Source organism: Bos grunniens, chromosome 10, assembly GCF_055505025.1.
Source record: "Bos grunniens cultivar Pamir isolate PY7600 chromosome 10, Bosgru_T2T1.0, whole genome shotgun sequence".
Classification (NCBI taxonomy): Eukaryota; Metazoa; Chordata; class Mammalia; order Artiodactyla; family Bovidae; genus Bos; species Bos grunniens.
Window position 1 is genome coordinate 97,333,269 of NC_141174.1, and position 26,443 is coordinate 97,359,711.

At 43.1% G+C, this 26,443-nt stretch overlaps 1 protein-coding gene across 3 annotated transcripts in view; it reads right to left on the reverse strand.

The window, feature by feature from the left end:
- LVRN (laeverin) overlaps window positions 1-25,503 on the reverse strand; it is a 106,029-nt gene extending 80,526 nt beyond the window's left edge. For 2 of the 3 annotated variants that reach the window (XM_086323245.1, XM_086323246.1), the window contains exons 1-3: window positions 24,656-25,486; window positions 3,374-3,516; window positions 1,937-2,076 (exon numbers count right to left, since the gene is read on the reverse strand). In XM_086323245.1, the coding sequence (XP_086179371.1) occupies window positions 1,937-2,076; window positions 3,374-3,516; window positions 24,656-25,344 (972 nt within the window). In that variant the 5' untranslated portion in view covers window positions 25,345-25,486. Of the gene's footprint in view, window positions 1-1,936; window positions 2,077-3,373; window positions 3,517-24,655 lie in introns of all 3 variants that reach the window. The other variant, XM_086323244.1, reaches the window with a different exon arrangement.
- Window positions 25,504-26,443: the final 940 nt, after the last annotated feature.

Sequence of the window (26,443 nt, forward strand, 5' to 3'; positions counted from 1 at the left end):
AATCATTCCTTTGATATGTACCTCAGCTATCTGTGGCAGACATCCTGTGTATTTCACATCCTGAGCTTCCTTGGGGCTCACTCTAGGGAATGGCTGTCATCTAATGGCTGCTAGATGACAGCTATTCTTTTCCTTCCTGAGTTCCCTCAGGGCTCACCAGCTCACACTGGAAGGCTGCAATTGCTGACGACTATGACATCCCTCTCTACTGATAGAGCAGAAAATATTCCATTTCTCATTTCCAACCTTAGTTATGCGTGCCTTATATTTATCCTCATGCCACGCATGAACCACATTTTCAACTTTGCTAAATTTTTTCTCTTATTTAGGGAGTCCTTTTTGTAGAGTCTGGATGCTATTCCAAGAGTACAGTCTGGTTCTTGTAGAGTATATGGTGAATTCCTTAGCTTTCCAGAACTGAGTCATAGCCAAACACAACATTCCACTGATAAACTCATCCCAAATTTCAATTTTCTGGCTAAGACCATTACTTTCTTAGGCATGTTCCATTTTCTCTTTGCTTCCATGGCAGCTTTCTTTTCACGGTGACCTTTCATGAAGAAACAGACACCATCCGTTTGTAAGAATTATTCATGCTGTGCAGCAGCATTGAGAGCAACAAGCCAACGGAGATGCGGATGCTTACAGCCATCTCCATCGCTCGCGAGCCCCAGTCACTCCTTCATGTCAGGTACAAAGCATAGGCTTCCACACCGTGTCTGAGTGCATTTATCAATACACGTCATGAATGTTTGACTTGGCCCAAGTTCTATCTGTGAATATCAAGGATCTACCAGTGATTACTCAATAAGGGAAATCAGGCTGGAGCCAACAGCTGAGGGTGATAATGAGCTGTCCTTTGCATCTAATGCAAGATTATTCATTCATCCTTCGGACAAGGAATTTTGAGCAATTCTCCCCTGGTGATAAGAGTTGGTTCATCCACAGCTTCCTTATCTGCACAAGCCAAAGGCACAAGCCGGGAAGTTCACCAGCCCAGGAGACAGCCTTAGCCTGATGAGGTCCATTTGCTTAGAAAGAACTGGGCCTAAGGCACTGGCCCTACCTACCTCCACACTCTAGCATAGGGAGTGACGTTAAGTTACGTTAAGTCACTTCAGTCGTGTCCGACTGTGTGTGTGACCCCATAGACGGCAGCCCACCAGGCTCCCCCGTCCCTGGAATTCTCCAGGCAAGAACACTGGAGTGGGTTGCCATTTCCTTCTCCAATGCATGAAAATGAAAAGTGAAAGTGAAGTCGCTCAGTCGTGTCCGACTCTTAGCGACCCCATGGACTGTAGCCTACCAGGGATCCTCCATCCATGGGATTTTCCAGGCAAGAGTACTGGAGTGGGGTGCCATTGCCTTCTCCAGTCCATAAAGTACTGTTACAATCACGTTGATATTTTCCCAAAGGATTATTATGTAACAAGGGTACAACTGGGTGAAAACTAGGTGTTCCAGGACAGAGCACCTACTTCCTCAACTCTGGGTTAGTGTTCATACCCAGCAGGCCTGGTCCTTCATAGGGACGGTGATTAACCTGCCTGCAGCATTTCAGCCAGAGCAGCTGCCTCAGCTGGCATCAGGAGCAAGTAGGCAAGGTATACAACACATAACCTGAGTTTCAAGATGCTGGTGTGGCCCCTTGCCCTCTTCTCTCTGTGCTCTGAAAGGCAGCGAGGGCCTGGGAAGAGGGGGCTCAGAACCTGCGTCTAGGGGACGTGAGGCGCAACCTTCCATAGAAATCCCTCCGCCCCAGAGGGAAGGGCTGCGCTCCGCTCCGCAGCGTTTTGCTCAGAGCAGTGACAGGGCTTGGGGGAAGAACTAGGAGAGGTCCGCGGGGGGTGCAGGCCCAGCCCCCGAGGCGAAGGAGTGCGCGAACAGTCCGCAGCCAGCACAAACGTCCCGCACCTGGAGGGTCTCCCTCACTCACCTCCTTGCCCCTCTCGATCCTGCCGATGTGTTCATAGTCACAAATGACAAAGGCAGCTAAGTAAGTGGGCATGTGGGGCGTGGTGTGAAAGGTGGTAACAGTCCACTTGCTTCCGTTCACATCTTCTTTCTCAGACTGACCTAAAGAAATTGATTTTAGTCCAAATCACTGTAAATGAGCAATAAGGAACACAGTTTGAAACAATTTGCCAAGTTCGACGACCACTCAACTACCATCTTCCCAACCTCTCCCCACGGTTCAGTGGCTCGGATTTCTCTACCTTCGAGCTATCTATTAGGAAGGCCTAAGGACAGTGTCGGGCTTCGCTCCTAGCTCCGTCAGTAGAGAATCTGCCTGCAATGCAGGAGACCAGGGTTCAATTCCTAGATCAGGAAGATCCCCTGGAGAAGGAAATGGCAATCCATTCCAGTATTCTTGCTTGGAGAATCCCATGGACAGAGGAGCTTGGTAGACTACTAAACCATCACCACCAAGGACTCGATTCTTGGTTCTGAATTAGCACCATGAATAATGTGGTCTGGGTGGAGGGCAAATCCGTGAGCAGCTGTCAGTCAGGCCCGTGAGCTGCTTTCTCTTTCCATCCACTGCTGTTTGCTACTCCAGCCGGCCTCTCCATGGCAGGTCAGCAAGGTATAATTCTGCCATTCTCAGGTTTGGGGCAGGTCCTCAGTGGAGTCCCACTGGGGTCTCTGAACCTGAAATCACAAACTGGAAGGCCTGAGCAGGCCGGGTGCTCAGTGTGAACAGGCTGATGTGCAGAACAGGGCGGGGTGGGGACCACAGGGGCAGCCTCTTCTCACCTGCAACCAGACTGGCATGTAGGAAGTGCAGGGCCAGTGCTGTTAGGTGGTCTGAGCTTCCCCAAAAAACTAAGAATTTTAACTTTTATGGGAAATATCAGAATTTTTAAAAGTTGCATACTAATTCAACCAAAAGAAAAAAAAAAAGTGCTGTGAGCTAACAGCAAAAAAAAAAAAAAACCTGAAACTAACAAAAAACCCAAATCTATGTACCAGATTTAGACTAAGTCCACTAGCTTGCTATCATGAATGATTACAAGACTGAAACCCAAATTAATGGGCAGACAGGATACCAATGTATGAAAACAGTACAATGTTCCCAGCTCCTAATACAAAAAGGATCAGGATTTACCATCGTCAAGATGTGGGTGCTGACACGTATCCCGGGTGGCCGCCCTCTCTGGTTATAATATACCATAATTAAAATACATTCTCAATACACTGCCAAGAAAATCTACTGTTGTAAAATCTATTACAGAGTTAAATACACACACACACACATATATATAAAACATGTAATACACAAATATACGTGCACATATAAAAATATATAAGTATATATTTATATAAACATATAATTACATATAGATACAAGATGATAGAAAACATTACTTACTTAGCTTTGGCATGTTAGAAAGGGCCACATAACGTGGATGATGAATGACTGTAATATTAAAAGTTGCCTTCAGAGCTGGCTCATCAAAACAAGGAAAAACATTCCTGGCAAATGTTGGTTCCATGTGAGATGCTAACAGGGCCCTGAAATATATTTGGGGGACAAATCTACTTATTTTTATCTTAAACCAAGGGAAGCAAATGTGTATATATACTTATATATATACACACAGAGAGAGAGAGATGGATTATGGCTTAAAATTATCTGAAGAAAGGAGCTGGAACGTTTTCCCCTCATCTTCCTTATTCCCCTTCCCATAATATACACAAATTCCAGTTCTCACTACCCCTGAGATTTCCTGTAAGACCTAAAATACAAAAGAACTCTTTAATTTTCAACCACAAAATAACATTTACTTCATTACATCATATGCCTTTAAAACCTTTTACAAACAAAATAGGAACAAATATGCAATGCCAGGCTTTTGAGAACCAAGGATTTTTTTAAACTAGGATTAATTCTTTGGGGATGGTCTAGCTTTCATTCTCCACCAAAGTGCAAGTCAGAAGAAGAATGTCTATATTTTTATCTTTTTCTCACATGTTCCTTCTTTTTCCTGGTTGGAAATTTTAAAAGGTTTTATTTTGCATACCCTTGGTGCTAAACAATATAGACATATCCCAACTGAACAAAACAACTTTCATTTGCATATGGGTGGATTTATCGAATCCCTCATCCTCTGCTGCCCTCTTCTTCTGCCTTCAATCTTTCCCAGCATTAGGGCTTTTTCCAATCAGTTGGCTCTTTGCATCAGGTGGCAAAACTACTGGAGTTTCAGCTTCAGCATCAGTCTCCATCAGTCAGAGGATGCCACGGTTAGATAGTATCACCGACTCAGTGGACATGAATCTGAGCAAACTCCGGGAGGTGGTGAAGGAAGGGAAACCTGGTGTGCTGCAGTCCATGGGGTCACAAAGAGTCAGACACGACCCAGAGACTAAACAACAAGAACAACAATCGGATCCTTACCGCTCCTTCCTGCATCTTCATGGAAAAATTCCAAAGTGACATTATCCCACAGTGGACTGGTGATTTACGGGGAAAAGCTTAGGAACAAGAGTACCCTGAGGAAATATGGAGGTTGCCAGTTTCACCCTCTGTAAACACTGCTGGAGGCTGACAAGACCATGGGTACTTTCTCCTCCAAAGAAATCTGAAGTCTCATCAGCCCATTTTCCAAGACTCTGTGACCTGGGAATTGCTTTCAGGTGACAATTACGGATGCTAAATTCCTTTTTTTCTCCTAAGGTGCTGAGACTTAATGTCTCTCATGCTAATGTCACTCCAGCTTCAGATCCAGTTCTTCTTTTTTTTTTTTTAAATGTGGACCATTTTTAAAGTCTTTAAGGAATTTGTTACTGTCAACTACAAATTGGCACTTCCCAAGAGCACCTCCTAGCGACTGAACAACAAGAGCATTTGCCAAATGCCTATGTGGAGACTGAACCCTGTGCAGCTGCAGCTGTTGACCTTCAGCAACTGCGGGGGGAGTTCAGGGTGGAGTGAGGCGCTCTGTGCTCCAGGGAATCTGGTGGAACAGATCTTTCAGTTCAGTTCAGTTCAGTCACTCAGTCATGTCCAACTCTTCGAGACCCTGTGGGCTGCAGCATGCCAGGCCTCCCTGTCCATCATCAACTCCCAGAGCTTGCTCAAACTCATGTCCATCAAAATGGTGATGCCATTCAACCATCTCATCCTCTGTTGTCCCCTTCTCTTTACACCTTCAATCTCTCCCAGCATCAGGATCTTTTCCAATGAGTCAGTTCTTCATATCAGGTGGCCAAAGTATTGGTGTTTCAGCTTCAGCATCAGTCCTTCCAATGAATATTCAGGACTGATTTCCTTTAGGATGGACTGGTTGGATCTCCTTGCAGTCCAAGGGACTCTCAAGAGTCTTCTCCAACACTACAGTTTAAAAGCATCAATTTTTCAGCCCTCAGCTTCCTTGATAGTCCAACTCTCACATCTATACATGACTACTGGAAAAACCATAGCTTTGACTAGACAGACCTTTGTTGGTAAAGTAATGTCTCTGTTTTTAGTATGCTAACTTGGTCAAAGCTTTAGTTATGATAGTTTAGATCTTTAGTTAGATATTTTCAGGAACTGATTTCATGATCCCAATCCTTGCATCTCTTCGTATCTAGAAAATCACTAAATCCCTTCATGGTGACATCAGCTCCTCATGACTAGCAGAAAGCCTTTTGTAAAGTAAGCGCTTGATTGTATTGAACTCTGCCTTCACCAAAATCTTATATATTGACCTTCCACCATTGCCTCTTTGGAGCAGTCTCTCAGAGCTCTCTGATGTGCTGTCTCCCGAGCGGCAGTCCTCATTTTGCCCCCAATAAAACTTAACTTGCAACTCTCCAGTTGTGCATTTTGTAGTCGACATTATGATAACGGTTTTTGTGTTTTGGTTTTTAGGGCATTAGGCTTGGGGGATCTTAGGTCCCCAACCAGATATGGAACCCACACTCCCTGCCTTGGAGGGCAAAGTTTCAACCAATGGACCCACTGGGGAAGTTCCAGCCCAGTTTTTAGATAAATAAAAGGGTGAATTCAACACAGATACCTTGAAAGCACAGCCCACCCATCATCCGCCTCTGTAAATGCCTCCTCCACCATGAAAAGAGCCCTGTTCACATGAAACTTTACACAGTTTTCAGAAGAGCGCACAGAACAGGGGCACGTTCAAACGTTTCACATCAGCTAGTTTGATGGGCTCCCAGCGTCACAGTGACAAAACTGTAATTTTCAACAAGCCTATTTGGCTTTATTTGCTTTTTCCAACTTTATTACACTCTTACTTTCACAGGCTGAAAGGATTTGAGGCTCTGACAGCAGCCACTTCGGTTCCAAGACTCTGCTCTACGTAATGATAACCCTAAACTAGTTACTTACCCTTGCCGAACCTCAGTTTCCCCTTCTAGAAAATAATTCCACTATCTCTGTTTCATTATTAATTGAGGCTTTATATTATTAGTAACTGAATTTAGCAATAAATGATCTGTGAATTCTCCTCTATTCCTTCTACTCTCACAAACTGTTCTTGATATAGATGAACTACAGAAAAATTCAAGGAGGGATAAATTACAGATTGGGGTGGAGAGTTGGAAATCACTAATTACAAATGTATCTAAAAAGGTTCCATCATTTTCCCATACAGCAGAAATTAAACACAACATTGTAAATTAAAAAAAAAAAAAAAGGGGGTTCCAGAGATCATAGGTGGCCATAAGCTTAATATAAACCATGTTTGTCTCCCCAGTTAATTTTAAACTACCAGAAATTAGGGATTATATATTTTTCCTTTGTACGATTTTTTAAAACTTGGCAAAAATATGGGTTCACAGCAACTATTTTCTCAGCCTTGGAGTTACTACAAAGTAAAGGAAACTTGATATTAATATATACAGAATAATATGAAATATTTTTGTAGAGTTTGCCACATGCCAGATTGGCATTTATTTGCTTTGTAGTATTGGTTGGTATCTTTAAAGGGGATGGGATAAACTTTAAAGAGGATGGGAAAGATTCAAGTACCGAACAATACAGTAAAAAGAAAAATGGAGCAGGGGATTCAGCAACCTGAGTCATGGCTCAGGACCTGCAGTGTAAACGTAGTGCTGTAATGTTGGAAAAGCTGCTTAAACGCTCTGAACATCCAGTTCTATAAAATGCAGGGATGGGACTAGATGAGTCCGTAAGTCCACTTACAGCTCTAAAACTGATTCCAGCAGAGATGAAGACTCCAACGGGAGAGAAAAAAGAGCCCATGAGGTGGCCATGACTGAGCCATCTGGGATGGTGACAAACAGCCCCCTCAGGAGCTTTCACACATGACCTTCATTCAGAAGATCTATGAGCCTTCTGAAATAGCAGGATACTTTGTACAAATGGTGATCTGTCAGCATGAAAAGTGCAACGTAAGGTGAAAAAGCACATTCAGTTATGTAATACACGCTTATATATTTGGAAAGCCAACACATGCCTGTTGTTTTTGTAATGGAAACTATAGAAAATACAGCTTGGTAACGTCTCTTCTGCTGCCATGACTTCCCAAAACATGCAAATCTCAAGGAGGTGGCAAGGTGGGGAGGAGGGAGAAAATCAGACTCTTCAAGGAGGTGGGGAACTTTCATGCTCACCAGAAGGAGCTGCAGGTTCAAAAAGACTAGGAGACACAAGCTTAGGGAGTCACTGCGTTAACAAATCAAGCATCAAGGGAGTCCTTCCAATTCCGTGATTAAGGTCTCCAGAGAAGTGAAATGAAAAACACTTGGGTTTTACTCAATTATTTCCCTCCCTGGTTTCATACAAACAAACAAAAAGGGGGAAAGCCTTACAACGTAGAGCCATTCTGGCTAATTCTTAAACGCAAAGGTCAGTGCCAGCCAGCATCACACACAATCTGGTTATGCCACATCAGGACCCAAGGTTGATATTTATTTCCCTTCTCTCTCTGCTTTGGATTCAAGCAACCCTGTGAGGATATCCTGGTCTCAGAAAACAGAACCTCCACCACCCTCTCCTCCCTGCAAACCTCACTGAACCATGCTATTATGGTGCCTATGAAGTCTGGGTTTACAGTGGTCAGCTGGGGAGAGAGTTAATTTTGGAGGATTTGTCTCCCAGTGGCTCAGTATTGCAAAGCCACTCTCCTGCCCTCTTGTACAGCCAGAGATTTGTGGACTCACCACGTTCTTGTGCTGGAAAAAGTCTTAGCAGGCAAGATACGCAATGCCCTTGGGGATCCATCTACTCTCACAGAAAACACACCCATTCAGTACAATATTTCACTCCAAATTATTTCATGAACGCTGTCTGCCTACAGCTCTAGTTAAGAAGTGCTAAATAGCATGGCTGGTTAAAGATAAAATAAGATGCTCTGGAGCATTTTCCCCCGCCCTGATTTTTTTTTTTTTTTAAACACAGTAACAACTCAGAAACCAGAATGTTTAGTAAAGACAGATGGTACACCACTGGACTGTGGTTCAAGGATCGGCCCATGAATCATGTTTGTTTATTACTTATGTAATACGATCTTAAAACTGAAGGTTCCACCAGACGACAGAACATAATAGATGTAAAATTTCAAAGAAAGGCACCAAACCGTGTTATGGAGATTTTGAAAGTAAATGGCCTCAAGAGCCTCCGAGCCAATCTCGGGATTCTCAGCTCCACTGAGGACACAGAAGAAGGGTCAGGGAACACAGACAAGAGTGATCAGAGAAAAGATTCCTTGATGGGGAGGGACATTGTGCTGCCAAGTCGTCCTGCATTCAGGCAGCGACTCTCTAAGCCTGAGCTAGGCAGAAAAAAATCCCTCAGAGAGCAGAGAAAGTGCTTCCCAAGGCTGAGAGACTTCGTGTGTGTGTGTGTGTGTGTGTTAGTTTCTCAGTCACGTCCAACTCTTTGGAACCCCATGAACTGCAGCTCACCAGGCCCCTCTGTCCATGGAATTCTCCAAGCAAGAATACTGGAGTGAGTTGCTATTCCCTTTTCCAGGGGATGTTCCCAACCCAGGGATTGAACCCAGGTCTCCTGCATCGCAGGCGGATTCTTTACCCACCAGGAAAGCCCTGAGAGAGAGACTAATTCACTCTTGAGAAAGCTGAAATTGACACTGGCTGGAGTCGAACTCCTATCAGGTAGGAATCTATACCGACTGTTTTGGAGGCAAAACTAGGAGAGTGTTGTCTTGCCACCCACATCAGGCTTGGGCAAGGGATGTATGAGTGTTCCTTGGAAGAGCTGTGGTTCCTGACACACACAGTGAGCCAGTATGAAGACTGCCCGGGTTCTGTCCAATAGAGCCACTTGGAGGAGTTTGGAGATGCAGTACTGTGTATCTAGGGCCTGAGGAAGGAGTCCCAAGTGACCATCAGAACAGAGAAATACAAGAAGCATCCTGCAAGGACAAGAGAATTGTAGGAGAAAAAGAAACAGTGAGAAAGCTCTGAAGAGTCTGGGAACATGACATCTCCAGGGAAAAAGGCCTGTGCTAGACCAGAGTGAGACCAAACAATGAGAGTACCGGTTTGAGTCAGAGCTGCCCCATGTGTTGCCTCTCCCTGTCTTCCTCTCAGGACCTGGTGGGGTTGAAACAACAGCTCTCAGGTCGAGTGGGGGTCTCAAAATAGGAGGTGGAGGGAAGGAAGGACCACCGCCCTCTATCTCACTGCAGGCTTCCCTCCTGAAGTTAGCCCAAGCTCCGAGAAGTAAGGTTGGAGAGAGAAAAAGGGAGATTTAATAGTAACTGAAGTTCAGAGTTTTGAGTATCATCCAAGACTGGATTTTCTAAATTTTTTTGCATCTGGATAATGTTTGTAACTTAGTGAGCATAGATCTTCTGTTACTTAAGAATTAGTAAACAATTATGGGTTGCTAGAGTATTCATGTGGGGCTTCCCCAATGGCTCAGTGGGAAAGAATCCACCTGCAATACAGAAGGCACAAAAGATGTGGGTTTGATCCCTGGGTCAGGAAGATCCCCTGGAGAAGGAAATGGCAATCCACTCAAGTATTCTCGCCAGGAAAATTCCATGGACAGAGGAGTCTGGCAGGGCTACAGTTCATGGGGTCACAACAAGTCAGACATGACTGAGGATACCTGCATTTTCATATATATATAATATTAGAGGATTCAGGCAGGAGATAATACTCCAGAGACAAAACTGTAAAGAGAGAGTGAGAGAAAAACGACTGCATTTTTGCTGAAATATGAGGTATGCTTTTTCAATATGCTAGTTACACTTGTTTTCAAAGATACAAGCTCTAAAACCCTGCAGAGTAAACCATCTCCCAGAGAAAACAACTCAGCCACAGAAAATACATGGGTTCAACACCTCTATAGGATAATGAACTGTGACCTCTTGTCTCTGTGACACCAACCATATCATATGCCTGGCACTTGTCTTGAGACTTTTAAATTCTTCCCTAATATTACTCAATTTCTCTCTTGTGTGTCATACCCTGAGGACTGTGCCAGATTTCTTAGCATAAAAAATAACTGGAGTCTTTTTCAATTCACAGTTCACTCTTTAATAAGACACCTGCACAAAATGATTGATTTTGATCATGCTATCCTCATCTTAATTTGTCCAAATAAAGATCTTAATTTTCAATTGTGAATGCAGCCATGAAATTAAAAGACGCTTGCTCCTTGGAAGAAAATTAATGACAAAACTAGACAGCATATTAAAAAGTAGAGACATTACTTTGCCTACAAAGGTCTGTATAGTCAAAGCTATGGTTTTTTTCAGTTGTATGGATGTGAGAGATAGACAATAAAAAAGACTGAGCACCGAAGAATTCATGCCTTCTAACTGTGGTGCTGGAGAAGACTCTTGAGAGTCCTTTGGACAGCAAGGAGATCAAATCAGTTAATTCTAAAGGAAAACAGTCCTGAATATTCATTGGAAGGACTGATGCTGAAGCTGAAACCCCAATACTTTGGCCACCTGATGTGAAGAGCTGACTCATTTGAAAAGCCCCTGATGCTGGGAAAGATTGAAGGCAGGAGGAGAAGGGGATGACAGAGGTTGAGATGGTTGGACGGCATCACCGACTCAATGGACATGAGTTTGAGCAAACTCCGGGAGATGGTGAAGGACAGGGAAGCCTGGCATGCTGCAGTCCGTGGGGTCAGGAAGAGCTGGACATGACTAAGCATTGAACAACAACAAATTTGTAGTTAAAAACCATCCCACAAAGCAGCTCCAGGCCCAGGTGGCTTCATTGGTGGAAAGCAACCAAGCATTTAACAAAGAAATAATACCAATCCTACATAAATTTTTTCAGAAAATTAAAGAAGGAATACCTCCAAATTTATTATTTGAAGCCAGTGTTACTCTGATGCCAAAACCAGACAAAGACATTGCAAGGAAAAAAGTAAGACAACATAAAAAACCACAAGTCTACATGTCTCATGAGCAAAGATAAAAAATTATAAGCAGAATTTTAGTAAACTGCAACAAAACATAAAAAGGATAATACATCAAGACCAAGTGGGATTTACCACAGCAGTAGAATGTTAGTTTAATATTAGAAAGTCAATCAGTCAGTGTAATTTACCATATTAACAAATTTAAAAAGAAAAATCATATGATTATCTCAGTGAGCAAATCTTATACAGAGGAATAAAAATTAAAGTTTCTAGACTTCTCTTCAGAAACTATTTAATTCATAAGTCAATAAAGTAACATCCTTAAAGTGCAGAAATTAAAAACAAAAACCTGTCAATTTAGAATTCTATACTGAGCAAAAATATCTTTCAAAAATGAAGGAAAAATAAGACATTTTCAGACAGACACAAACCAAGAGAATGTATCACCAGTACACCTAAACTTGAAGAAATAGTAAAGTCTTCTGGATGGAAGCAAAATAATACAGCATGGAAACTGAAACGTACAAAGGAATGAAGAGCCCTGCAGATGGTATATATGTAAGTAAATAAAAAGAATTTTTTTCTTTTGTAAAAATTTATCTTAAAGCAATTAATTGTTTAAAGGAAAAGCAGTAACAGTATATGGCGGGGTTTATAACCTATGTAAAAGTAAAATGTGTAGCAGCTATAGCCCAAAGTAGAGGGTGGGTAAAATGAAAGGATATGCTTCTAAAATTGATACATAATATGAGAAGTAATTTCATTTGACTTTAGCCTGTGGTAAGTTTGGGACACATATTATAAACCTTAGAGCTATCCTCTTTCCCTACTTCCCACCTCAACCACATACAAAAGGACATAACTAATTAGCTGAGTTAATATTAAGTGGAATACTAAAACCTACTTAATGCAAAAAAAAGAGAAAAACAGAATTAAAAAACAGTTTAGACAATAAAGAGCAAATAGCAAGATAGTTGATTTAAGTCCAATCAACTCAATAACTACATCAAATGCAAATAGTCTAAACACCCCAATTATAGGGCAGAGATTGTCAGACTTTAAGACCCAAGAGAAGGAAATGGCAATCTACTCCAGTATTCTTGCCTGGAAAAGTCCATGGACAGAGGAGCCTGGCGGGCTGCAGTCCATGGGGTTACATGACTGAGCATGCGTGCAGAGGGTGGAGGAAGATGGCTTGGTAACAACAAACTGGTAGAACTAAAAAAAAAAAGGACCTAATACTATGTTTTGATAATAAATTCATTTTTATTATTAAGACACATATGGGTTAAAAGTAAAACTTTAGAAAAAGATGTATCATGTAAATAGTAAAGAAAGCTGGAACGGGAATACAGGGAGAAGATCACTGGTATATGGCCCATGTAGGGTACATTCTCTCAAAAGTGCCATGAGCAGGTTACGCAAGGGTTGTCATTTCTAATGTAGATTTGACCTTCAGATTTTTTCAAACAAAAGGGGGCCATTTTCTTCACAGTAAACTTAAAAGATTTTATTTGTTGAAAACAAGATAACAGGCCCAAAATGGAGTCATTGTCCTATGCCCACATTACCAAACCAAGACTTGAACACTTAATTACAGTCTCAGCCTCTCCCAGGAATGGAATTTTAAACCATTCAACCTGGAATTACCCTACTTATCTCTAGTGAGGTTATGTGTCTGATAGACCCTAGCTGTTCCCCGAAGAAAGATGACCTTGCCGTAAACAGTCAGCTCTTTGCCAGGATAACTTTGTTCTGCCCACTTCTGCCAGTACACCTTTCATTCTTAAGCGCTCCTGTGGGCACTTCTCTATTTGCCAGATGGGATACTGCCTGATTTATGCATCACTGAATAAAGCCACTAACATCTTTACATTTATGCAGTTGAATCGGAGAAGGCAATGGCACCCCACTCCAGTACTCTTGCCTGGAAAATCCCATGGATGGAGGAGCCTGGTGGGCTGCAGTCCTTGGGGTCGCTGAGGGTCGGACACGGCTGAGTGACTTCACTTTCACTTTTCACTTTCATGCTTTGGAGAAGGAAATGGCAACTCACTCCAGTGTTCTTGCCTGGAGAATCCCAGGGACGGGGGAGCCTGGTGGGCTGCCGTCTCTGGGGTTGCACAGAGTTGGACACAACTGAAGTGACTTAGCAGCAGCAAGCCCTCTCAATCTACTTATGCGAATAAGGAGGTGGCTCTTGTACTGTCATGGTTTTAAACTGCTTTTCATGGAGTTAGATTCCATGCTTCTCATGTCCACCCTATCCTAACATAAATCTTGCACACAGTAAATGAAGAGATGCATATTTAAAAATTCTCATAACTAGTAGTGGCAAAATATCACTCCCATGAAATTGACCCCAAAGGTGTATATTTATTAATTGGGATTAGTGATTATGGGCAAGCGTCTCAGGGAAGGCCAAGTTCATCTTCAAGAGGTATAAGTGGAACATGGTCCCCTAATATTCTCAATACTGCTGTAGCCAATTTTGCCCTCAGAAAGACATTTTAGAAAAGACCAATTTACATCTTTAAAACAGCCAAACACAACCTGTTAGCCATTCTGTAGTCCAAGGCCATTTGAGTGACTCATACTTACCGGGCAAGAAAAGAATATGTTTTTTACTTCAATTTTCATAATATCCCTGTTATCAGATGGCTAAGTAAAGCTTCATGAGCTGAGAAACTGGCATTTAGCATAAGTATTCTCTGCAATAGTTTCCAAAGGTCAGAAGAAACTGTTATGAAATATTGTTTTATGGAGAAGAACAGTTTAGAAAGCTTGGATGAATCCAAATGTTATAAGCTCTACTCATTCATGTTGGAGGAAACCTTTATTTTACATGAAGGGAACTAACTGTCGAAATTTAGTTACCAAAACTCAGACATGTAAAGTAATCTTGTCCTATGACTTCATACTCTGGAACCCCTGTACTAAAAGTTGGTAGAGGAAAAAAATGCAAGTTTGCCAATTATAGGTTACTCATTATTACTGATTTCAAAACAGTCTTGTTTGCAGGGATAGTCATTCAAAATCCAAATTACCTTCCAGAGATCTTTTATTTCCTAAGTCCAGGAGAACTAAGATGCTTTCTCCCACACCCGAATGTCAGCAGAGAAAGAGGAGATCTCTTGAAAGGAGAGGACTTCTTGGATTTACCATACTGGTTTAACTGCATTCTCTTGACTGGTATGACTTGTAAACGATTCCTTCATGACAGTCAAGGTCCAGTAGTTCTCACTGATAGCATGGTGCTCATCTGGGCTCTTGCTCGCAAGGCCAGTCCTCTGAGCCTGGCTGCAGCTCCCTCTGGAACCATGCCTTGCACAACCACTCCACAGCATTCACTGCAACACAGTTACTTTGATCCCTGGCATAGTGGCTCCTCTTCAGTTTCCTAGTCAATATCCTTATCCCATGTAAACAATTCTACATCTCCTCAGGTCTCAAATCAATCACAAAGATAACTTGCACAATCAGGGCCCATTGGCCTAAGCCATTTCTAGTATATAAATTAGATGCCACATTGACTGCCAACCATGCTCACCATAAACGGAAGAAGGGTCTTGCTCTGAGATCCTCAGGTGCCCTTTTGCTAATTTTGCTGTGTGCTCCATTATCCATTACGTTCTATCCTGTGACAGCTAATGATAATGTGTGACAAAATCCAACACCTATTCACGATTAAAAAAAAAAAAAGCAAGCCAGAAATACTATGACTCAACAGGAACTTTTTCATCTTAATAAAGAGCACATACGAAAAGTTCCACCTAAAATCATACTTAATGGTAAAAGGCTAAAAACTTTCTCCCTAACATTAGGGAAAAGAATCTCCACTCTTTCCACTTTTATTCAACATAGTGCTAGAAATTTCAGCCAGCAAAGTAAGATAAGAATGGAAAAGAAATGGCATATGCATTGGAATGGTAGAAATAAAACTGCCTCTATATGCAGATGACACGATGATCTACACAGAAAATCCTAAGAAATCTATTAAAAAAAACAAACTTCCTAGATATTTCAAGTGAGATTACCAAGTCCTCCGATATAAGATAAGTACACAAAACTCAGCACTTCTATGTTGGAGAAACAGATACATGAAAACTAAAATTAAATGTACAATACGGTTTATAATTGTTCAAGTAAAAATAAATACTTAGGCAAAACTCTAACAAACCAGGTATAAGATTTATATGCTGAAAATGATAAAATGCTGATGAAATAAATTAAAGATTTAAATAAATGAACTGTTATTTCATGTTCATAGATTGGAAAATCCAACATAGTAAAGAAAAGCAGAAAAACAGTGGAAGAGAAAAATAAGTATAAAGAACAAGGGCAAAAAATAGAAAAGAGTAATAATCATGGTATATATTTATCCCATTATATTGATACCAATATCAGAAATTAAACAGGAGACATCACTGCAGATCCTATGGACGTTAAATGGATAATAAGGAATGAACTAATTTATCCCCATAAATTTGATAATCTAGATGAAATGGACCAATTCCTAGAAAGAACCAATCTACCAAAACTCGTACAAAAAGAAACAATCTGAGAAAGCCTATATCTATTAAAGAAATTGAATCAATAATTAATAACCTTTCAAAACAGAAATCATCAGGCCCAGATGGATTCACTGGTGAATTCTACCAACATCTAAGGAATATCAATTCTTTTACAATCATTTTCAGAGGAAAGAAACAGAAGGAATACTTCTTAGCTCATTCTATGAGGCCAGCATTTCCCTAACACCAAAATTAGAACAAAACATTATAAGAAAAGAAAACTACAGGGCAACGGCCCTCCTGAACACAGATGCAAAACTCCTCAACAAAATATTAGCACACCAGATCAACAAAACATAAAAAGAATTATGCTCCACAATCAAGTGAGATTTATCCCAGGTATGCAAGACTGCTTTCAACATTAAAAAAATCTATTGGTATAATTCATCACATCAACAGACAGAAAAATCACGTGATCACCACTTTATAGATGCAAAGAAAGCATTTGCTGAACTCCAACACCCATTTATGACTAAATTTTTCAGTAAAGTAGGAATAGAGGGGGACTGCCTAATCTTGATAAAGTGAAAGTGTTACTCAGTCCTAAAAATCTACAGCTAACAGCACAATTAATGGTGAGAATTTGAAGCTTTCCACTAAGATCAGGAACAAGACAAGGATGTCTCCTCTTGCCACTTTTCAACACTGTACAGGAGGTCATTACAAATGCAATGAGTCAAGGAAAGGACATAAAAGGTGTATTCATTGGGAAGGAAGAAATAAAACACTCTTATTTGCAGATTACATCATAATCTGGGTTTTCTACAAATCCAAAAGAATTGACAAAAACCTCCTGTAACTAATAAGCAATTATAGAAAATTTGCAGGATGCAAGGTTAATACACAAAAGTCAATTTGTTTCCTATATACCAACAATGAAAAAATGGAATGTGAAATTAAAAACACAATACCACTTACACTGAAAAAGTAAAAGTGTTAAGTCATTCAGTCTCTGTGGACTGTAGTCCACCAGGCTCCTCTGTCCATGAAATTCTCCAGGCAAGAATACTGAACTGTAGCCTGCCAGGCTCCTCTATCCATGGAATTTTCCAAGCAAGAATACTGGAGTGAGTAGCCATTCCCTTCTCCAAGGGACCTTTCTGACCCCGGGACTGAACCTGGGTCTCCAGCATTGCAGGCAGATTCTCTACTGTGTGAGAGTCACCAGGGAAGCCCAGCTATTTACATTAGTGCCCCTAAAAATGAAACACTTAGGTATAAATCTAACAAAATACGTATAAGATCTAGGTAGAGAAAAAATGGAAAACTCTGATTGTGAAATTTTAAAAAGAACTAAATAAATTAAACAAATTCATATTCACGGATTTGAAGACAATATTATCAGCATATCATTTCTTCCCAACTTGATCTACAGATTCAATGCAATCCCAATTCAAATCCTAGCAAGTTAAGGACAAACTGATTCTAAGGTTTACAGTGACATGCAAAAACAAACAAACAAAACCTCAGAATACCCAACACAACGCTGAAGGAAAATAACAAAGTTGTAAAAATTTACACTACCTGATATTAGGACTGACTTTAAAGCTACAATAATCAAGACAGTGTGGTACTGACAAAAGAACAGACAAGTAGGTCAAGGGCATAAAATAGCCCAGAAGTAGCAACAGAAATACTTCTAAATATTTCTGGGCTTTCTAAAATAGAGAGCCCAGAAATAGACCCACAGAAATAGAGTCAACTAATCTTTGGCAAAGAGGCAAAGACAAAACCACGGAGCAAAGGAAACCTCTTACTAGACAACCACACTCAGGCCTTACACCCTTCATAAAAACTGACTCACAGTGTTCATAGAGCTAGATGTAAAATGTAAAATTATAAAACTCCTAGAAGGTAACACAGAAGAAAGTCTAAATGCCCCTGGTATGGTGATGACTTTTAAGATACTACACCAAGTACAAGATCCATAAAAGAAATAATTGATCAGCTGGACTTCACTGAAAGTAAAAAACTTCTGTTCTGTGAAAGGCAATATAAAGAGAAAAAGAGGACAAGCGACAGACTGGCAGAAAATATTTGCAAAAGACACATCTGATAAAGGACTGTTATCTACAATATACAAAGAACTCCTGAAAATTCAACAATAATAAAACAAGGGGGAAGTCCCTGGTGGTCCAAATGGTTAGGACTCACTTGCACTGACTTGGCCTCGTTTCAATTCCTGGTTGGGGAACTAAGATCCTGCAAGCTTCTCAGCGCAGTCCCTCCCACACCCAAGGAAGAAAAAGAAGACAACTCCATTCTATGTATGTGTAACTGAATCACTTTGCTGTACTGCGGAAATTAACACAACATTGTAAATAAACTATACTTGAATAAAATAAATTTTAGAAAGGAAACAAATAACTCAATTAAAAAATGAGCCAAAGACTTCAACAGATAACTCACCAAAGAAACTATACAGAGAAGCATATGAACGGATGCTTTACCTCATTTGTCATCAGGGAAATGTAAATGAAAACGAAATACTTATTAGAATATAGGCCAAAATCCAGAACACTGGCACATCCAATGCTGACAAGAATATGGGGCAAAAGCAACTCTCACTCCCTGCTGTTGGGATTACAGAATGGCACCTCCACTCTGGAAGACACTTTGGTAGTGTCTTACAAAATTAAACACATGCTTACCATGTGACCCAACAATTATGCACCTTGGTATTTACTTAAAGGAGTTGAAAATGTATGTCTACACAAAAACCTGGCCATAGAGTTTTGTTTTTTTCGTGATTGCCAAACTTGGAAGCAGACAAGATGTCCTTCTGTAAGTCAATGGATAAATAAACTATGGTACATCCAGACAACAGAATATTATTCAGCACTAAAAAGAAATGAGCTGCTGCGGCATAAAAAGACTTGGAGGAACCTTAAATGCATATTGCTAAGTGAAAGAAGCCATGCTGAAAAGCTGATATTCTGTATGATTCCAACTATGTGACATACGGAAAAGGCAAGACTATGAAGGCAACGAAAAGATCTGTGGTTGCTGGGCAGAGTGGATGGTGGGAAGATGAACAGGCAGAGAACAGGATTTTCAGAGCAGTGAAAATACTCTGTGTGATAACATAAAGATGGATATGTCATACATTGGATCAAACATACAGAATGCACACCACCAAAAGTGAACCCTAGGGTAAACTATGTATTTCTATAGATGCAACCTTAGTTTTTTTAAAAATAGGGTCATTTTAATGATTGCCTGATCATGGGGGGTGGAGAAGGCAATGGCAACCCACTCTAGTGTTCTTGCCTGGAGAATCCCAGGGACGGGGGAGCCTGGTGGGCTGCCGTCTATGGGGTCGCACAGAGTCAGCCACCACTGAAGCGACTTAGCAGCAGCAGCAGGTCACGGGGGGAAGCTATGCATGTGTTGGGGCAGGGGATAGATGAAGAATCTCTATACTTCCCTCTAAATTTTGTTCTAAACCTAAAACTTCTCTTAAAAAAAAAAGTCTCTCTCTTAAAAAAAAAGAATTCTTAGACATGACACCAAAAGCATGTTCTATTAAACATTTTTGATTAACTGGACTTCCTTAAAATTAAAACTTTTTGCTCTCTGAAAGACCCTGCTAAGAAGATTAAGAGACAAGCTACAGACTAGGAGAATGATATTTGTAAGCCATATATCTCACATTGGACTCAGATGTAGAATATATAAAGAAATAACAGAACTCAAGAGTAAAGAAACAAAACAATTCAATTAGAAAATGGACAAAAGACACGAAGAGCCATTTCACTGAAATGATATAAAGATGGCAAATAAGCATGAAAAGATGATTATCTGCAGCAATTGCTAAAAAATACAAATTTCCAAACCCTCACTCAAAACTCACTGCTCTAGAAATTTTTTGCTTTTGAAATTTTTAAACGGTCAAAAATACACATAAAATTCACCATCTTAACCATTTTAAAGTATAACATTGAGTGGTGTTAAGTACATTCACATTGTTGTACAACCAGTCTCCAGAATTCTCATCTTGCAAAACTAAAATTCTATACTCATCAAACAAAAACTCTCCATGACACCAGCCCCTAGCAACTACCATTCTACTTTATGATTCTATAAATCTGACTGTTCTAGGTCCTTATATAATGTCCTCAGGACTCATCTGTGTAGTAGCATGGGTCAGAATTTCCTTCCTTTTTAAGGCTGAAAAATATTTCATTGTGAGTATATACCACATTTTGTTTCTTCCCTTCATCCATAAATTGATACTTGGGTTCCTTCTACCTTATAGATCCTGTGAAAACAGTTGCTATGAACATCATCATACTGGTCTGGCATTTTTGAGGGTGTACCTCTGGATTCTGCATGTTTAACAAGCTCCTCTAGGGCTTCTGATACACCTTGAATTGTGAACCACACTGCAATGCAAGATTTCCCAAAGCATAGATGGAGAAAGATTTTTGGTAACCCTCAGACACACTATTCCATAGATCAGGCTCACACATGATAAAGTCAGTCCTTTTTCAGTTTTACGAATCATTCTGATTTGGTCAAGAGAAAGCATTGGCTTGGTGTTATTTGTCTTGAATAACTAATTCTAATTTCCCTTTTTAACCAAGAGACAACAGTCTTCCTATTCAAAGCCTTCAGATCCTTCAGCAGGCAATAATAATAGGTGGAACATATTAACAATGTTCTGTTTTCTTGTATTTGTGCCATTCCTTTCTATAAATTTCAAGTGGTTTTTCATCTATAATAATGATACAGAGTGGCTTCAATAAATCTAGTTAACATTTATGCTTAAATCAAGAAACGTTTTAAGCAAATAATATGGGCATAGATGGGCTTCCCTGGTGGCTCAGCAGTAAAGAATCTGCCTGCAATGCAGCAGAAGATACAGGTTGGATCCCTGGGTGGGAAAGATCGCCTGGAGGAGGAAGGCATGGCAAACCCACTCCAGTATTCTTGCCTGGGAAATCTCATAGACTGAGGAGCCTGGTGGGCTACCATCCATGGAGTCACAAAGAGTCAGATATGACTGAAGTGACTGAGCACACACCGCCAGAGTTTTGTGAATACAGCAAAATCTGAACACAGTCAGATGCCAGCAAATGAAGCTTGGGAAATCCTGCTTAGAGGGACATTAATGTTTGGATCTTGCTCTCAACCTTGCACACATGGAAGATGCACATGTCCAAGGCATGCAGTAGATGGATCCTCTGGCAGAGACGTAAAGTCACCTGTCAAGTAGAAAAAGGCTGAGAATGAGCAGAAGGCATCCCCAGCAACTTCTGAAGCTAGAAAATCGTTCCCTAAACTTTACAAGTATCAAATAGTGATGCTCTTTGTACTTCCTGGATTGACTTTCTCTCTTTCCTTGTGTGTGTGTGTGTGTTCACTAAGCTGCTTCAGTTGTGTCAGACTCTTTGTGACCCCATGGACTGTAGCCCACCAAGTTCCTCTGTCCATGGGATTCTCCAAGCAAGAATACTGAAGTGGGTTGCCATGCCCTCCTCCAGGGGATTTTCTTGACCTAGGGATCCAAGCCGCATCTCTCTTCCCTTAGAGTTGAGTAAAATTATTTAAAAACATTAGCCTGTTTGGACTGTGATAAGAGACCATCTAGGAACAGAAGTAAACATGTCCCAATCACTGAGGCTGGAATTAGAGACACCCAAGAAAAATGTGAAGACAGTAGGCAACTTTTTCACATGTAGAAATAGTCTTAGAATTTTATCTATCAGTAATGTGGCAGGTTTCATGCTTAGATAACAGGAGATTGTGCCTAATAATAATACCCGAGCTAATGATAGTGGCCACCACTACATAGCTTATATACCGGTCAGTTCAGTTCAGTTCAGTTCAGTCGCTCAGTCGTGTCCGACTCTTTGCAACCCCATGAATCACAGCACTCCAGGCCTCCCAGTCTATCACCAACTCCCAGAGTTCACTCAGACTCACGTCCATCGAGTCGGTGATGCCATCCAGCCATCTCATCTTCTGTCATCCCCTTTTCCTCCTGCCCTCAATCCCTCCCAGCATCAGAGTCTTTTCCAATGAGTCAACTCTTCGCATGAGGTGGCCAAAGTACTGGAGTTTCAGCTTTAGCATCACTCCTTCCAAAGATCACCCAGGACTAATCTCCTTCAGAATGGACTGGTTGGATCTCCTTGCAGTCCAAGGGACTCTCAAGAGTCTTCTCCAACACCACAGTTCAAAAGCATCAATTCTTTGGCGCTCAGCCTTCTTCACAGTCCAACTCTCACATCCATACACGACCACTGGAAAAACCATAGCCTTGACTAGATGGACCTTTGTTGGCAAAGTAATATCTCTGCTTTTCAATATGCTATCTAGGTTGGTCATAACTTTCCTTCCAAGGAGTAAGCGTTTTTTTAATTTCATGGCTGCAGTCACTATCTGCAGTGATTTTGGAGCCCCCCAAAATAAAGTCTGACACTGTTTCCAATGTTTCCCCATCTATTTCCCATGAAGTGATGGGACCAGATGCCATGATATTAGTTTTCTGAATGTTGAGCTTTAAGCCAACTTTTTTACTCTCCTCTTTCACTTTCATCAAGAGGCTCTTTAGTTCCTCTTCACTTTCTGCCATAAAAGGGTGGTGTCATCTGCATATCTGAGGTGATTGATATTTCTGCCAGCAATCTTGATTCCAGCTTGTGCTTCTTCCAGTCCAGCGTTTCTCATGATGTACTTTGCATATAAGTTAAATAAGCAGGGTGACAATATACAGCCTTGATGTACTCCTTTTCCTATTTGGAACCAGTCTGTTGTTCCATGTCCAGTTCTATGCTCAAACTACCACACAATTGCACTCATCTCACACACTAGTAATATACCAGTCAGGATCCCCCTTTTCCCATTCAACTCTCACAACATTCTAAAGATTGACATGTATTATGTCTATTACATGAATGAGGCAACTGAGAGAGGTGAAGAGACTAGCTCAAGTCACATAGTTAAGACTGAAGCCTATTGGGCTTCCAACTGTGCCCCCTCACAAGTCATCGTTTTGTTCAGGTTCTTTGTGACCTTGGTTTCAAGTGCAACTGCAGGATTATCTTCTTCCTGGTTTCAGAGGCAGAGACTCGAGAACAACTTCCAGGCAACTGCTCTTCTCAGATGCCACAGTTCCAGAACCCCACCTATAGGTCTATGAACATCTGTAGGACTTCATTAATTTTCTGCTTATTTGAATTTGAATGCTCTCAAAATATGGTTTCTAGTTACCGCTAGAGTTGCCAGCACCACAGAAAAATGAAAAGGGACTTTCCTTTCCTGTGTCTGCTAGGGTCGTTTGTCCTGGCCATAGCCTCATTAAGACAGGAGGAAGGAAGAGAGTGGTGAACAGATGAAAATTTACTGAAGCACAAAACACTGGCAGACAGGTGTGCTTAAAAAGCACCCCTTTTCAGTTATTTCAAAAGGTTTCCAGAGCCCCGTAAGTGCAGGAACGCATCCTCAGGAGAAACTTTTCAGAACTTTTCCTCAAGCACTGATGCATTTTTAAGAGAAAAATCAAGCATGCTGTCCTTAAAAACAAAACTTAGAGATTACACACCCACCTAGGCCAGCTTGTTAAATTTATTTTAAACCCCTGAAGTTTCGAAAATAGTTCAGAAGATTTAGGGGGTAATTTAGTGGGTTTCTTTCCCTCAGAGAACATCTGAGAACATTTTCTCTAATAATAAAGGGAAAAGTACATGCAGTTGTGTAAACCGCAAATGTTCCCCGAGTACGTGAGTTAAGCAGGAGCTCACGAGTTTGAAAAAAATCAGTTTCTGGTGCTTGTTTGAGGTCAGTGATGGGGTCCCAGAGCGTGGCAAGAGGCAGTTCTTAAGCTGGAAACATTCCGTGCGGGAGACACTATCGCAGAAGAGTGTAAAGAGAACACACATGCACACTTTGTGGGCTTGCAGGCTCAGAGGGGAGCTTTTATTTGAAAAGCAATCCCTGTCATTGTTTTTACTTGAGCGCCGACACAGAGGCGGTGAAAGAGCAGGGGATGCCCGCTGCTCACCAGCAAAACGACACGCGGGGGCCGGGCAGGGGTGGGAGGGCAGTAATGAAAGGTGATTCTGAAGTTTTGGGAGAACCTTGGCAAAAAAAGAAAAAGCGATGCACAAACAGCCCGGACGTGTCTCTCTGTTGCAAGAGCAGCAGTTAGGGCGCCTCCAGTTAACAGAGGCAGAGCACAAAAAGCGTAGAAGAACGCTAAGGAGGAAGAGCCTCAAGGGTGGTCCAGCGCCTAGCTTCAACTCTAACGCGGGCGAATCACCCGAGGACCAACGTTAAAATGCATATCCCCTTGGGTGAGATTGGGCCCACGCGTCTGCGTTTCTAACAAGCTCCCAGACGGTACACCTATCGCTGGTCCGCGGACCAAACTTTGAGTAGCAAAGGGTTTACTCATTGCCCTGAGGATAATCTGGGTTAGAGAACGTCCTGAATTACAGGTAAAGGGATTCTCTGAAGAGAACAAGAAAATTAAAAGGGTCAACGATAGGAACAATCTGGATGGGCAAGGATGGGGGCTGAAACCTGGCCGGAAGAAGCACCACAGTCTCCAAAGCCTTTTATTCCGAGCAGTTTCTGGAGGGATGGGAGGAAGGAGGCGCTCACCCTCTGACTCTAGAAGAAAACGTCGTGAGGGCTGGGCTGGCGATCTTTGCGAAGGGCCAAGAGATGCACCCCGAGGCAGCTAGACCCGCAGCCTGCGCGGGGGCCCTAGAGCCGGGGGTCGACGAGGCCCAGGCCGGTCTGCCCTTACCTGCGCTCACCCTGGTCCGTGTAGAGGTTGAGGAAGAGGCCCTCCCTGGTGTCCTGGCTCACTGGGCCGGAGAAGCTGAGCTGCAGCTCATAGAGGCTCCCGGGCTGCAAGGCTTCTCCGAGCTCCAGCACCAGGTACTGCATGTCCACCGCGAACCACATCTCCACTACAGATACCCGGCCCGCGGTGGCGTCTCCAGCGTCCGGGGACAGGGGTCCGCGCACCTCCGCGCTCTCACAGTCCAGGAAGAGGCTGTGTAGCAGCAGCCGCGCGGTGGCCGTGGTGCAGCGCACTGTGATGTTCACGCGGCCAGTGAAGCGCAACGCGGACACCGAGAGGTCGTCCGGCCGCAGCCGGGGCCACAGCTCCAGCTCGTAGTGCAGGGGCACGAGCCAGGGCGGCAGGCGCAGCTGGTCCCAGGGCCCCGGAGGTCGCCAGCTGCTCCGGGTGGCCGCCACGTCGGGCTCCGGAGTGGGGCCGGGCTGCGAGGTCGGCTCCTGCTTGCCGGGGAGGGAGGGCGCGGCAGCCGGAGCCCCGCTGTCCCGAAGCTCCGACGGCGGGACGCGCGCGCAGTGGCCGTACAGCGAGGCGAGCACGGCCAGCGCCAGCAGGAGCGCGGCGGCCAGCCCCGCCAGCAGCAGGGCTACGGCGCGGCTCACGTAGAAGCCGGAGCTGGAAGGGGGTCCCATGGCCGCGGCCCAGGGTGGGGGAGACGTGAGCGTTCAGACCCCCGGGCCTGAGCGCTCGGTGATCGGACCCCTGCCCCTCCTCTCGAGCACCGTCCCTCCCTCCTCCTCGAGGACACACGAGAGAGTGGTTGGGACCACAGCTTCCCCTCCCAGCTAATCGGATCCAGGTCCTCTGCCCACCCACCCTCCGCCCCCTGCCAGGGCCGGGGGAGGAGGCGGACGCGCGCAAACAAGCGCGCGCGCCTCTTGGAGTCCGCAGCGAAGGACACCGCAGAAGAGGCTTTTAGAATCGGCGCGGTCGGACCAGACTGGAAAGGGGGCATCTCTGACGGGGGTATCTGGATTCATGGGGTTTGTTGAGGGTGCCCCGGTGTGGTACCGAGTGCTGTCGCAAAAGAGACAGTTACAGAGGACCCTCAGTTCCCTGACAGTAGTGATGCTTCGGGCTGCACACCTGCCGCCCCCAACCTGGGGATTCTAGGGCTAGGAGCCGAGGTGGCGACTTAAGGACCGGGACTTTAGAGGATACGCTCTGAGATGATCCTCCAAGAGACAGTCCCTCTGTCTGAACTAACTTTCGGAACCAAATTTTTGGCCCTAAATTAGCTTTCTAGATAAGTTCGGGACTCACGCGGTCCAGGCAACAAGTGCGAGGTTGGAAACAAAGTCCAGGGTGTCCCGGAGCCTCTTCCCAGCTTGGGAAGTGGGGCTGGAAGAGGGGACAACAAACAGACAAACGAGCGTGGCGTCTGCGTCTCCAGGTGAAGGCTGCTTTACTTCGGGAAGAGACCAGGCAGAAAGCTGTGTCTTGGCTCTGCAACTGCCAGGGATGGGCTTTCAGTACTGGAGCTCGGACTGGCTCCCCACACCCTGCCTGGGGCAAGAGGACGCCCTGCTTTCGAAACCCACTGGTTTCAAGTACAGGGAACGGCACCGTCCGGCGGTTAGCCTTTCCACTTGAAAACAGCCGGCTGGAACTCGTTTCCAGGCGGTGCCCTGGTCGGTGAGGTCTTCGGCGTCCTGGGCATCTGTTTGCTATTTATCGGATGCTTCCGGGGGAGTTCCGCGTGCTGTGGGCCTGGTTCCCACCTACGTGCCG